The sequence below is a fragment of the Micropterus salmoides genome, unplaced genomic scaffold (genome assembly GCF_014851395.1).
Source record: "Micropterus salmoides isolate LMB-PRFRI ecotype aquatic unplaced genomic scaffold, ASM1485139v1 Ms_hic_scaffold_1840, whole genome shotgun sequence".
Taxonomy (NCBI): Eukaryota; Metazoa; Chordata; class Actinopteri; order Centrarchiformes; family Centrarchidae; genus Micropterus; species Micropterus salmoides.
This window is the reverse complement of record NW_024040974.1, coordinates 1-15,288: the sequence shown is the minus strand read 5'-3', so window position 1 is coordinate 15,288 and position 15,288 is coordinate 1. Positions and strand designations below refer to the sequence as shown.

Sequence of the window (15,288 nt, the reverse complement as noted above, 5' to 3'; positions counted from 1 at the left end):
GATAGTCCATATAGTCCAGCAGGGTTCTAGTTACGGTCTGAGCTCTTAATCATGCATCTGTGGGGGTCAGTAATTAATTTACTAACAACAATTATTTTCAATGACAAATGTACAATATATTAATAAGATAAACACAAAGACGTTTTCCAAACGAACTCTGCTGTGCACCGCCTGAATGTCATTACAACATGATTAATAGTTAATATGATACCATAAAGGGCGGATTTGCGGTCTCTCATTGAGCAGTAGTCTTTGTTGGTTTGTTTCAGGCTTTAAAAACTTGAACTTAGTTGCAGTATCACACACATCTGGGGCAAGTGGGCTGCTGTGTGTGAGAGAAAGTGTTGACCACGTAATGAGCAATGAAGTCTGTCCAGGCTTCTATTATTTATTTATTAATCCCCGCTGGTAACGTCCGTTATACACTAAAGATCCCCACGAAGCTCAAATTGTAGTCCAGTTTCCACAGTTGTCCGTTTTTCCTATTAAATTCAGCTGATAGCAGTAAAATGCCATAGTATATTACTCTTCAAAAGGAAATTATGAATGAGAAGTGTGTGGGTTTCTTTTAAGATGACTGGAAGAGAGGCTAAGTTACACTCTTAATCAACGACAATGTTTTTCTGTGAATGGATGTGGCTAGCTGTATGGACAGAGTTAACGTCATATTTTGACAGAATAAATAAATAGTGCCTGTAAAAAAAGATACTGTTACTAGTTAAATGATTGAAGTGATATACAGTGGGCTTTGTTGCTACATTGGCACGTTAAGTGCTAAGTAGAATAGGCTCAAATCAATATGCTATATTTAAGGAATTAGCCTGCTAGTTTCCCGTTACAATGTTGACTAAATAATTAAATATAAATCAACGACAAAAACCCTCCCCCTATGTCTACGTGATTAAACTTTATAATTTTTGAATGCGTTTCCTGTCAAATCGCACGCTTTTATTTTGTAGTTTTTGCATGTATTTCCTGTCCTGACCGGCCTGACAGTGGAGGTCTGCAGTTGGACCCTCATGGACAAAGTTGGCAACCAGTTGTTAAACCTAGTGGACCATTTAGCAGCTAAAGAGCCGGACATGTCCCTCAGGACTGGGAGACTAAAAACTGAGCTAACAGAGAGTGAATTCTGGACTGATAAGGTGGGCAGAAACACGGCTCCAAATGCTGATGTTGCTCCGTATCTGCTGGATGTGTAAATAAGCAACTGTTTGCTAACTAGTTCCCCATGTAAGGTGATAATGTGTTCTGTTAACAGCGTGTTGAAGCTGCCCCCAATAGGCTGGGGGAAAAATCAGTTGATTCAGGCTTAACAGTGGTTAGTAAGAACATGTACAACAGCATGTTAAATGTGTTGTTTTTTTTCCCCATCTGTGTTGTTCAGGGGTCCCTTCAGCGTGGTGAGAAGATGCATCAACAGAGACACGGGGCAGCAGTTTGCTGTCAAAATCGTGGATGTGGCCCAGTTCACCTCCAGTCCTGGACTCAGTACAGAGGGTAAGAGCTCGCGATCTCTCACTGCATCTCGCTGTTAATGTCTCTTGTTGCTGTCTGCAGTTTCCAGTCGCTCATGAATACAGCTGAAGATAATTGCTTTTTGACAGTCATTTATTCATCCCACTCTGTTACACACTAAAAGTTGGTGAAGTGCAACCGAGAGGTCAGATGCTTGTCCTTGTTTAATGTTTTCCCCTGAGCACTACTTCTCATTCACTCAGTTGCTCACAACCACACCTGGGAGTTTTCCAGTTCAATCACAGTCTTCTTCTGTTGTCTTTGGGCTGTTCCATTGAAGCAGTTAATTATTAAGCCATGCCGCGGGCACCTTGAGAGTAATTGTTTAGGAAAAAGAAAACTACTATCCCTCCACTCTACATAGAGTTGGCTTATATTTATTTTAAGAAAAATACACTTTTCAAATCAAATATGTGTGTAATGCTGAAACAACAGGAGGAGACACTTTCATAGTTTGTAACACATTTAAATAACATACTTAGTGGAACTTTATTGGTAATTAATGGGGCTGTTGTTCCCATATTGATTTCAAATGTGTTAGTTATGGATGCTTTTGGTAACTTCCATTTACAGGAAGGTGCACAAAGTAATATATCGCTTAAGTGAGTATAAATTTTACATGAAGTAATTATTAAAATATGTATAGACTATTAAGGTTATTTAAGAGACTAAATTAAAGATGGTTCAGTAATTCAAAAAAAGTTTATATATACAGGTGGTGTTGTGTTGCCAATCCAGGAAAAGGCTGCTGAGTATCGTCTAGACGAATCAGAGGTCTTATCAGATGTTTCCCTACTGACTGAAGGAGCAGTCGAGGGGAGGGGTGAAGAGAACAAGAGAGGAGGAGAGATTGAATTAAAGATATGTGATGGTGGTGGAGCGGGGGAGGGGGGGGTGATAAGCCCGAAACCATTAGATGAACTGAGACGCCTGAAGGGAGATTTAGACGAATACAGGACTTTGTTATGTTGAGTGTGGTCAGTCTGCTGTGAGTCAGGTTTACTACAGGCCATACATCAAGCACGTATATTTAGAAAGCAATGAATAGACCTCCAATACATAACTGCTTTCCCCAGCGTTAACGTATCACTACACCAACAGAAAAGCAACAGCATCGACCAAGAGCACAAGTGATAACTCACGACTGTTCAGTTTATGCAGTTTTAAACATTACCAAGAGTGTCACAGCAGTGTAATGCTGGTGTTGTCCCTCCTTTGTCTAATTTTAATGCTAAGCTAGGCTAAACACATGCTTCTTATATCCAGGTCTGTAATTAATTCACAGACACGAAATTGTCAACTTTCTCATTTCACTTTTAAAAAGACAGAAGATAAGCCTTTAAATGTCACCGGTAAATTAATGTTCCATGGTTTGTTATATTCCACTAATTATCAGCACTTGTGAAATAGACTGAAATATCTCAACTATCCAACTAATGGATGGATTGTTGGGAAAGGTTGTACAGTGTGGTTCTCAATGGATGAATTCCATTGACTTTGGCAATTACATAATATTTACAATTGCTATATAGGTCAGGGTTTAGTGTCTTGCTCAGGGACACATTGGTGGATGTGTCACAGTGGGAATCGAACCCTAGTCTCTCACACCAAAGGCATGTGTCTTATCCACTGTACCTCGGTGCGATCCCCTGTCTCTTCCTCCACTGCCACTGTGAGCTTCACGTTTGTGGTTTTGGGTGAAATGGCTTTTACTATTGGATGGATTGTCATGAGAGTTGGTTCAGACATTCTTATCACCCCTTAAAATGAATTCGTGTTGCTAGCACTCTAATGCGCTGAATTAAGATGGTGAACATGCAAAATCTTTCCTGCTTCACATCAGTATGACAGCGTGGCTTTAGATTTCTACCCAAACCAAGCCCCATAATAGACTAGTACCTGTCCAAACCTTCTCTTACCCAGTGATAAAACTGTACATCAGTGCCCAAAATAATAAACAAGATAAACAAGTGTACAAAAATATGTATGGATAGATGCTTGTAAATCTTTTGACCTGGGGGATAAGCAGCATTAAATCAGCCCAAAACTTCCCCGACTCTTAAAGTTAATTGCACATACAGGCAACGGGCTTATCATACAGTGCTATGTACTTGTCTAATTTTCTACAGTAGTATTAGGCATGATTTTTGCAAGCTATGAAAAGTTAGGCGTGCCTTTTTAATTTTGTGTTCTTCCAAATATACTGACTGATTAAAAAAAGTGTGGTGGAGCTTATATGATTTGTTGTGTCACCGTGCAGACATGCTACGAGTTCAAGATAATTAATGTTTCTTAGACAAGCTTTACCTGCCACATTACACTGTCGCCTTCTTTACCTTCTCTAATTCTCTCTCTGTGATCGAGAGTACATAATCCAGCATGGCAGGCATGGCAGGGCTGCTCCTTAGTTTACTTAAGCTTCTACAAAGCAGACATAAAGTGTTCAGCCATTCGTACAGTTACACCACATGCACACACTTCACACACTGTAAGAGTTAGAGTAAAGAGAGAAAGTGAAGGGCTTAATAAGAACAAAGGAGAAAGACAAAGAGAAGGTGTCAGAGATTGGAAAAGAGAGCAGTGTGGATGTGAGGACAGTTTACGTGTGAAAAGGTCTTTTGCACACGCTAGCCCTTTTAAGGTCATTTAAATAAAGTTGTCCATTCACCCTGAAATATAGAAATAGTACGAAACATGGCTACATCTCTTTTCCTTTAAAGCAGGCATTACTATTATAATCTTAAATGAGGTGGGACAGGCCGAGCCTCTTACTCTGCTTGGTTTTTATCGCCTCCTTTTCCATCCCGTATTCACCCATTCAGTAGAACTTAAAACAGTGATTGAGCATCATAAATCCACCCCAGAATGGTCCTACCATTGAGACTCTTGATCAAATCGCTATTTCATGCTTGCAGAGTTGTCAGATAGCATATATGCAGATCATTGACCTGTGTTGAGCGAGTTGGAGGCAAAAGAAAATTCTTCTGAAGATTTCGGTGGCACAGCCTCCAACTTTATTTTGTTCCCTGTCCACTGCAAAGCAAGAGAGCTATTTTTTAGATTTGTCCACCTGAGGCAGGTATTCTTGATTTGACATACCATGAGAGTGGGTCACAGTCCATCCATCCAGACTGGGGCCAAATGAAAGATAAGATATATTTATTGATCCGCAGAGGGTAAATTCAGGATGCTGCAGCACTCGACAGAAATACAGCGCAGGTAAACAAAGAAAGTAAAAAATGATATGATGTAAATATGAATAGAAGTAACTATACAATATAATTGTGTTGTGAAATATATATTATCGTACAGCAATACAACATCGATTTTAAGCTACTTTAAAGGGGGAAATTTGGGAATCAGTGTCTTTAAAATGTCAGGATGCCTAGGTCACAATCAGAATCTAAAATAGAATAATTTCATTCAGAAACAACACAGAGGAAGTCGGCCAGGATTCAGCAGAAATCTGTGAGCTGAAACAGAAACGTGCATCTGTGCAAAGAGTGTAAAGAGCAAATATCACATTAATGATCTGTAAAATAACCTGAAATATGAGATGGGAAAGCACAGTGGAGAGTGTCGGAGGAAATTGCATTATTGTAAACTCCTTCACCACTTGTAATGTAATCACCAAACTGGTTGATTGCTGGACATCCATCTTGACGGTAGCTGCCCTCTCCTCCCGCTCTTAGCTTCCACATGCTGTTCAGTCACGTTGGCTTGACTTCTATTCACCAGTATACAGAGGCTTTCAGCGAATCCTGATTACATGTTCTCTCCTTAGAAACCGGGCGGTTTGTTGGCTTTCTTCTTATGAACAGTAGTGATGGAAAAACTGGCTTGACACACAAATTTTTCATTGTAGCTCTTCTAACAGTGCACCAGTGCCATTTCTCTTCATTTCCAGCATTTATGGTCACGTGTTGTTTTTGTGCATGACTGCATGTGTGTGTATGTGCAAACATGCTACATGGTAGGTGTGCAATGGGTCACAAAAGTCACGGTTCAGATGGTACCAGGGTTTTTGTTTCACATATCGAATCCTATTTCAAATCAGCAAAAAAGAAGAAAAGCTTAGGGTTAAATAAATCTTAAAATGCGCTTTGGCTCTGATGTATCCGCGCCTTCATGTCTGTAGCATAGACTTTATAAAAGAAGTGGACGTAGTCACTGTGACCGTTTTGAAGCCTTGAGTTTTGCATTTTGGCGAACGACATCTTATTTTTTTGGAACCAGATGTGACCATATTTGGACGAAAGTGTGGCGCTAGCTAGCTTAGTTAGCAAGGTGCCCCTGCAATTCATTTTAACATTTTAACTTTTTAGTGGCATGCTAATTTTGGCTAGCTAAAAACAGGCTTAAAACAAAATGTACTTGCTGGAAAAATGAACCGTCAACTCCTAATAAGCTTTTTCAGCAGCGCTGGTTAAATGCACACAGAGAGGCGGATACAAGTCGCCTCTATCCTGATTGACAAGTTGCCATGGCAGCAACTTGTCAATCACTAGGTAGCCCTACCCTAAAGCCTCCCCTGCTTTCTGGTCTATTTTCCTCATAATTTACTAAATGAACATCATGCTGTGTTGAAGAACACTTGAAACCAGCAACTGAGACCATAAACTCATTAGGAAAGTGTTTACTGAGGTAATAAATCAGCTGAGAAGTAGAAACATTTTCTCATAGCCTTCTAGATAATCACACTTCTTCTTGCAAACAGTGGAGTCGCCCCCTGCTGGCTGTTAGAGAGAATGCAAGGTTAAGGCACTTCAGCATTGCCTTCACTTTTCAGACCCGGAGTTTCATGCTTGGTCTGCAGTCTCCACCATGTAGTCTCGCTCAGTGTCCCGCCCACAGCACTGCATCTGATTGGTTACACATCATGAGTAATAACATATCAGAGTGGAGCTGTGTGTCGAAAGGAAGGCATCAGATATATTACTGAAGCTGCAATAAACATCACAATCTGACGACCTGTCTGATGAAAAGCAGCCCAGTGAACAAGTGGTTAAACTTTGCAATGAATCCACAGTTCACCTGCGTGCCGGGCCGTGGAAATCAACTAGGATCCTTTACGCCACTAGTACATGGTCATTTATATCCAACCACAGTCACTCCTCTGTAGCACTCAGGAATCCATCAAACCATGCCTCCCCCTCCCTCCAGGCGCCAGCCAGCTATTCTCATTGTTGATTTGTTGTTATTTTCCGTATTTCTTTTGTTGCTGTTAGAAAGCAGAGCAGTTTCACTTGAGTGGGCAGCTGTAACACGGCACCACAGTTATCAAGCAGGCACACACACACACACAAACATACACCATGGACAGAGCTCAGACCAAGGGAAGTGGGTCAAATGGTTCGTGTCTTGGCAATGGGTTGGCCAGCAGGGGCCTGACACACACACACACACACACACACACACACACACACACACACACACACACACACACACACCAGCTTGTTTCTCGCCAGCCTGTCCGGAGGTCTGTCTGACGAATAGGTCAGCCCTCTGAGGGGATAAGAGAGAAAAGCTAGCCAGAGAATGAGCAAGATTCATCATGTGCCATCGCCTACTCACTTCACCGCCTCCTTTGGTCTCCCATCTCTCCTTTTTCTTCTCTGTATGTCTTTCTCTGTATCCCTCCGCTCTTCATTTACTTTTTCTCCCCCCTCCCCGTCTGTCTCTTTGTACCTCCTTCCTTTGTCTCCTTCAGAGTCGTAAAAGCTAAATCACTACATCACCGTGTTTGTGTGGTTTCTTACTGTCTGTAAAAACACTGTCAGGTCTCTCTCTCTCTCTCTCTCTCTCTCTCTCTCTCTCTCTCTCTCTCTCTCTCTCTCTCTCTCTCTCTCTCTCTCTCTCTCTCTCTCTCTCACACACACACACGCACACGCACACGCACACCTACTGTACAGCTGTGGGTGGTGGAGCTGTGGTAGCCTGGCCTCCAGGAGGAACAGGGATCACTGTAGAGATCACATCTGTTTATCACATCCTCTCTCCCCCTCTCGCTCTCCCTCTCAATTCAATGGAATTCAGTTGGCTTTATTGGCATGCTGTTTTAACTCAAACATGTTGCCAAAGAAGAAGTCACATGAAAAGTAAAAAAAAAATAATAAAAGAGAAATAACAAACAAAAAACAAAATATTTCTTACCTCTCCTTCCCACCCTCCCCCCTTCCTTCTCTTTTTTGAAGTTTCTCTTTCCTTTCAGCACTAACGTTTCTCGCTTACTTTCAGTCTCTCCTGGTTTTCATATACTTCTGTCTGAAGGTCCAAGTGCTCTGCATGAAGACACACACAGCTGTCTGTAAAGCATGAGGGAGCAAATAAAAATACAACATGTAAACAGTAGCAATGGGAAACAGGAATCTGCCTGCAGCATGCATACTGATAGATTCCATGCTTTCCCAGCCAGCTGTTGATTTATTGTCTATTGTTGCTTCCACAAAAAAACAAAAGATCCTCAGAACAATGAGTATATGATGATTTGATTGATGAGTGCTCACTGACGAGGCTACCTGCAGACGTGTCCGCAGACACCTTCTGTTTATTGACCTTGTGAGTGCAGGTATCAGCCGATTCTTTAAAAATGCCAGATATCGCCCCTTATAGTCAGTCTGTCACTACTTAGAGATGTTTCATTCATATCATCTCAATAATTTAAATCTCAACTAGGGCTGAACGATTAATCGTTTTCCAATCGAAATAGCGTTTTGGAAGAACACGATTAGCTAATTGCGAAGATAGCGATTAAAATGTAGGTTAATTATACAGTTAATTATACGCATCTAACCCGTTCTAAACATGCAGTAACAAATTAATTCCGTTATCATCCTTGTGTGACAGATCTGCTCGCCAATTACAAGCGCCATGCGCCTCCTGTTACGGTGCTACTCACCAATCAGAGCTGGCACAGGGCGTGAACATTTTACAACAACATATGAAACTAGAGGAAAATGTGGGATAATGGCGCCAGACGAGCCGACACAGGCAGCGGCTGTGACGCGGTTTTGTTCGGCGTCAAGTTCATTTAAGGCAAACAACGAGCCCCAAAGTCTAGTTCTTATAGATTCACCGGTGTAACATGCCTGGTACAAGAGAGGAAAGGAAGTCTGCTGTTACATTTAAGGCTCATTAAGCCCAAATGAGTCCTTCCTTGATTACTTATATTCCTGTTCTGGCCTATTCTGTAAGGGTCCACCGATCAAAAGAATCAAAACAGCTTGTGTGAAGTCCGATTTCTGTCTGCTAACTTCTCTCATCCAGTACCATGTTGTTGTCGTGATGTTACTTAACAATAAAAGCGCATAAGCCATCTGTCGGAGCTAGATCAAATGAATGACCTGTATTTTCTATTATTTGATCATTTTTATACAAGTATTATTCTGTTTGAAATCAATAAACTGTTTCATAGTAGTTTCAGTTTTGTGCAAAAGGAATTAAAGGCCTGTCTCAAATATAGCCAGGGTCAATTCAGTGATTTTAGCAAATAAAAGCTCGGGCTATTATTCAAAGTTTTACGGTAGTTAAATTGTTTTTTTCCGTCTGTTTTAACTGTGTTTATTGTTGATATATGATTGGGAGTCAGCAAAGGGTGTTTTATTTAGATTCTCTAGGCTGTTCTGTGTCTGACTTCCTGCCCCGGTTCACCTGCTCTGTGCTGCTTGATGTGGCTTCCGTAAAAAAATAGACTGGCCTTGAATAGTGAACTTTAGCAAAACTTCAATAAAAAAAATTGCAAAACTACCACGCATGCACAGTCAAAGTAAGACAGACCCTTACGTTAGTGGAATCACATGATTGGCTGAAATGTTTCCCGCATTGGCTGTTAAAAACAGACGATTGGCTTTCTAGCAGGAGGGGCGGGATAACCGCCATCTTTTCCATTACAGGCTTTCCCCATAGAGTTGTATTGAGGATGTGATTGAGTGGTGTGCCTCCTCTATAAAACATCTCTGCTTGACGTTAATGCATTGCAGAGAAGATGTCAGTGCCTGCTTCACAATAATTATTTGTTATTAATGTTAAATTAAATTGATAGGTCTATGTCTGGCCCTCAGGGAGTTGAAGGTTAAGTTTGGTTTTCCATTTTGCATTTATTAGTTCATATTATCGACAGTCAATTAGTAGAATAGAAACGCTAGTTGAATTTTAAATAAAGCTCATATTCTTGTTAAAGCAAATGCACACTGAGCTTGGATTACTTGGTTTTTCAGAGAATTTTATTGTTGATGATGAACTTTGAGTATCATGCACCTTACACCTCTCATTATATTCTGTAACTTTTTTGTATGTGTGTGCAGTGTTGTGCATATCCACGTTCGGACAGCACATCCTGCAGACCTATCTGTCTCTTCCTCATAGTCGTTTTTTTTGCTTATTAATTCTCTGCTGCATCCACTTTTGGCACAGGATCAATTGCGTCCTATTTGATTTGAGTGTTCACACACACAACCACACACAGCTAACTTAAATGCAATGAGAGTGGCTTTTCTGCTGAAGTTTTTCTGAGCTCAATAAAATAGGTTGGGCAATAGCATCTAATAAAGTATCATGTGTAATCTCCAGCAGCAGTTACAGTGACGGACATAAGCAGCAAGCTCACCAGATGACATCAAACGTGGCAGGCTGCAATGCCCTTAAGGTAGCCACTTATCTGGCTTTAGAAGCATTAGCATGGTGTTAGAGCTAGCCCAAGCCTTGTGCTTGTCCTCGAAGGATTAACTTAATGTTAGCGCAGAGGCTCGCAGCAACACAAGTGGTTCGTGGTTTCATCTCTGGGCTTAATTAAATGTCATTGTGCACCTAGAAGAACAATACAAGGATTTTTCATTATAGTTCATAGTATGTATACATATGTGTGTGTGTGTGTGTGTGTGTGTGTGTGTGTGAAGGTATCGGGTCTTTGAAGAAACATCTACTTTTATCCATTCAGTGTTCCTGTCCATAAATCATTTAAGTTCCATGTACTGTGTACTGAGCATGTATATTTTGGCAAAACCTTGCTATTTCAGTAGGAGAGATGGATATAAAAAGTTAATACAGTTAAGTGCACTCTGTGATGCATTTACAGCAAATGAAATTGAGGTTATGCTCAAGCAGAAAGGTTATGTATATGCTCTATATTTCCTTGGTCGGCTTCAACCTTCCACACGTCTCAGAACAACAGCTGCCAGGAGGCAAAGCATGAATGAATGGATCAAAGGATTGAGAGATTGAATGGAAGGATGAAAGTGAGATTGACGGGATAGGCTGTGTTCAGATGTTCATATTGAAAGCAACCCCTATTGTTTATCAAATCCAGTCTTTACTGTCTTGGCTGTTGTTTGCTTGTATAACCTGTCAGATTTGTGTTCTGTTAACCACATCCACCTGTTGCTGGGTTAGTGAGGCAGACATGCACACTAGCTAGTGTGGTCTTCTTAAATGAATTAATGTTTTTTATATGGTCAGGAATTAATGTGATATACAGCTGGGAAGTACTTAAAGTCTGATTTCCCAGAATTCTGGGCCACAACCTGCCAGGGACTACTTCATCAGCCAAACTTAATTCTAACCAAACTTAGAATCCCGGTTAATATCACACTTAAAGTGAATTACAGATGCAGCTAGCTAACCGAGCTTGCTAGCGTCACCCTCTAATTCAAATACGGTCACATCTTGTGCCTTGTTGCAAGTTCAGAATAAAAATGTTAAATAAAGCTGTCTGATATACAGTAATCAGCTGGAGAGAGGCACATTATAATTAACAGCAGAAGGAGAAGAAGAAAAAGGATGCAGAACAGAAGATTAGAATGGATGTCGCAAGCGAAAAGTCTATGGGATGCAGTTTGGATGCCATAATGATTAATTTCAGTGCTCACTTTTCAGTAGCCACTATGTGAGCAAATATTTCATGTAAAAGCTTTGTAATCCAGTGGTGTTCTGCAGTTTAGTAGATGCACCAACTTCCTTCCATCCTTGCTCCATTCAACCCGTTTTACACGACAGAATGTTTTGCCATTTGCATCAGAGCGACAGTGACAAAGTATTGATTTGTCTCTGCTGTTTTTTTTCTGGTCCCCATGCGCATCTGTCTTGTCAACACTCTGGTTTCATCAAATGAATATCCAGTTATCTTCTCCTCTGTTTGTATCCTTTAAAAACTAAAAGAAATGTAGTTTCTCACTGCTGTTTGTCTCACAAGAGGGGGGGGGGGCTTGTTTGGTGGTGTGTGTTTTCATCTCTCCCCAGCGCATTGTTCTTTTCAGCTTCAGACACTCCCCTCCATTAACCCTCGTCTTCTTTAACAGCCAATTAAAGGGGTAGATGCTTATTGCCAGGCAGCAGTAAGAGGATCTAAAATAAAGGGGTGAATGAAAACAAACATCACTTGAACCAAAACAGATGCAGAGAGCTTTTTGCATACACGACAGTCCTGCAGATGAGTCATCATCACGGTTTTTCAGGAGTGCAACCCTTATGCTGCACTATGCGTTTTCCATTTTCCTCTCCGCTAACAGTAAGAGCTTAGCTGCAGAGAGCCCTAAGGTTGTCAAAATATAGCCGAGGTGTAGAAGCTTCAGGGTTCAAGTGCGTAGACTCGTGACAAAAAAAACCCCATAGTAGTGTGGTATAAAGGTTTCTTTCAACATGCTGCACGTTGTCCGTGGTGTCAGAGAGAACTTCTGCAAAATAAGGAAGGGCATGCCAGTTTTATGTCAGTGTAATGAGGGTAAGGGCAATAAAAAGGCCAAATCTGACAGGTCTGGTCAGACTGTGGCAAAAAGCTCATAAGGGATGAAGTCGAGGGGGGGAAAGAGATCCTGCTTACATTTCTAAATGTATAAAAAAAAAAAAATGCTGAGAGCAAGACAATTAGCCGTGTTCTCGTTAGGTTGTCTTCTTTGTTGCTGCACTATTCAGGTAGCAACAGTTGGTAATTCTGCTGGTAATATTTAGGGTGTCCCATTTTATGTAATCTATTGTCAATCTAGCTTTATTGGCATGGATGGAAAACAACAATATTGCCAAAGCTACAAATAAATTACAAAAGAACAATTCATTTTATACAGTTCATTAATTAAAGCAAGGGTGGGGGGGGATAAATATATAAAAAAATAAAATTTCACTCAAGACTCTGATTGGTCGAGACGTTTGCTGTCCCAAACTTTGTTAGTTCAGCATTCACACTCTATGGATGGACTTATGATTCTGGTTCTAGTGTAACATGGTATTAGATCTCTCCCATGGCGGTGAAAAAATAAAATATACTGTATATATGCTCACCTTCCTTTCTTTCTCTCTGTGTTCTCAGATCTGAAGAGGGAGGCCAGCATCTGCCACATGCTAAAGCACCCCCACATTGTGGAGCTTCTGGAGACGTACAGCTCAGATGGGATGCTCTACATGGTTTTCGAGTTGTAAGTCTCCGCTTGTCAAAGAGTGCACTCGGCATGATTGAACACGCATAAAAAGCCGCACATAAAACGCACCTGGGGGTGAAAGTTAAAAAAGGTTACACCTTTGAAGATAAGGTGGAAGGAGGACGCACAGTCGGGCGATAAGGAAGGAGAGAGAGAAACGGATGACTGCATTAGGAAGGCGGTTGTAGCAGTAGCAGGACAGAGAGAAAGCAAACCCTGTGGCGGTTTTATATAATCAACCGATATGAGAGCTGGTTAGCTGAGGGTGGGGGTAAGAAAAAAAGAAAGCGGGGAGAGCAGCATATATATGAGGGAAAAGAGATGAGATTAAGATTTCACACTTGCTGCCACCACCAGCCTTTCTCAAAGCTACGCCTTCGCTGAGCTCCTCCCAGCCTGCTCGGTATCTTCATCTTTCCTCCTCTTCCAGAACTAATTCCTTTATCATTTAATTCTGTTATCGCTGAACAGGAAAGTGCTCGGGCTCGGCTCATAGTTTTATCACACGGCTTGGTGCACAGGAGAAAACTTTCAAGGAAATGCAAGTGAGCTCTGTTTAAAGGGATTTTTCACAGTTTTTGAAGCCCATTTGTGCACAAGCTTCTGTTTCACACACACACACACTAATGCACGCAGATCGGAGACCTTTTCTTTGTAGTGGTGCGGCCCGTCGAGAGCTGAGTAAACATGGCAGATGAATGCGGACAGCTTCATGTGTCTCCCCATTTCCCAGGTCGCTAATCAAGCAGGCTAAAATGTGAGCTGATTGAGGTGATAGAGTCTGCAGCCAAGTCCTACGTAACAGCCCTGTTTAATTGGTGCAGAGGCTTAGAGACAGTAAAGAGCAGGTTGCAGTAATTGGGGGAAGAATGGCAACAGAGCAATAACCAGAGACAGAATCTGCTGTGTGACTGGGTCATAATTAAGTGAGTGCGTGTATCTGAGGATTGTCATTCAGTCCACTAGATGTGTGTTGTGTAAGTAAACAGCCAGCTGAACAGAACTGAGGCAGTGTGTGAGGGCCTAATGGCCGCAGTTTTAAAGTCAGGTTATTGATTGCAAGCTGAGTATTGAGACAAGCTGTCACCTCTGGCTCGAGCCCGGTTTTAACTGGGCTGAGAAGCCGTCACCAGAGCAACATCTTTACTGTAAATGACTCCGGAAGGATTTTGTAAATGTGGCAGCATTAAACTTCACCATTAAAGCAACAGCTTCTCCTCCTGAAGGCTCTGTTAATATTGTGGAGCTGCACTACTCTGTGCAAACACTCTCATCTCTCTGTGAGAAGTACATGTTTACCCACAGTTTTAAAACTTGAAGTTGCTTTGGCACATACGCTCACTGAGTTTATCAAAGGATTAGCTGCTTTTATTGGGTAATTTATAAAATCATTGTGATTCGTTCAAGAAGCGATGTGTACACAGACGCAGCTACACTTTTTTTGCCACTATTTTCTGTCCATAAAATTAAATTCTAAATGCATTTAAGAGCCGCGTGATCTAACAGTGCAAAAGATCTCATTCAGTATCAGACAACACACAGATTTTGGCTTAGAGAGTAGCACCTAACCACCTTCTTTCCTTGTGCTACTTTCAAATGTACCTGCTACAAAAGAAGCTCCCTCTAGTTGAGTATCTATTGGTCATCCTTAAAAATCCTGGCGTTCTTGAGCGATTGACCTCAGACTGGCTCTCTCGTACCAGCTTTAGTTTTGGCAGCTGTGGTGATAGAGCTTCAGCCGACAGAGACCAACATGATTGCAGCTTCTCCTCTACTGACCTGTCTCCCCCATTTCACCTGCAAAGCTAATCACAGAGAAGTTTTAATAAGTGTGACCTTTCCCGCCCTGCCCTTTACACCACACCAAACCTCTCTTTCTCTGTGTGTGTGTCTCTCCCCTTCAATCTCTATCTTTATCAGTATGGATGGAGCAGACCTGTGTTTTGAGATCGTGAAGAGGGCAGATGCTGGCTTTGTCTACAGTGAAGCAGTGGCCAGGTGAGTTTTATGCCTGTTTTTTTTTTCATCCCTGAAGATGCTCTCTCGTCCTGTTTTTATTTTATGCTCTGTATTGGTATTTCAGTCATTACTTACATGTAAACACTTAACTGAGATAAATCACGACAATGTCTTTTCTCAGCCACTACATGAGACAGATCCTCGAGGCGCTACGCTATTGCCATGACAACAATGTCATCCACCGAGACGTCAAGGTATTTCTGACTTACAATTCATTCTCTCGCTTTCCTACAATGGTGCGTAGCTGAAGCTGCAAAGTCACTGTTGCTGCCAGAGAGACTCCTAGTATATACAGTTGAGGCAGGCGCTAACAAATGAGGACTGACGGTGCATTGCAGAGATATGA

At 41.5% G+C, this 15,288-nt stretch overlaps 1 protein-coding gene across 1 annotated transcript; it reads left to right on the top strand.

Annotated features, from left to right (window-relative positions):
• The first annotated feature begins 1,019 nt into the window (after positions 1-1,019).
• Positions 1,020-15,229, top strand: LOC119909708 (peripheral plasma membrane protein CASK-like). The gene is made up of 5 exons (XM_038727919.1): positions 1,020-1,198; positions 1,388-1,500; positions 12,815-12,920; positions 14,844-14,921; positions 15,064-15,229. Exons 1-5 carry the CDS (start codon positions 1,020-1,022, stop codon positions 15,188-15,190), a joined length of 603 nt encoding a protein of 200 aa, XP_038583847.1. The 3' UTR covers positions 15,191-15,229.
• The last annotated feature ends 59 nt before the right edge of the window (positions 15,230-15,288 follow it).

Excerpts from the sequence above, each read along its gene's own strand:
- LOC119909708 (XM_038727919.1), top strand. The coding sequence starts at position 1,020 with ATGGACAAAGTTGGCAACCAGTTGTTAAACCTAGTGGACCATTTAGCA. Across the intron at positions 12,921-14,843 it reads CTCTACATGGTTTTCGAGTT|TATGGATGGAGCAGACCTGT; the intron begins GTAAGTCTCCGC and ends TATCTTTATCAG. Across the intron at positions 14,922-15,063 it reads TACAGTGAAGCAGTGGCCAG|CCACTACATGAGACAGATCC; the intron begins GTGAGTTTTATG and ends GTCTTTTCTCAG.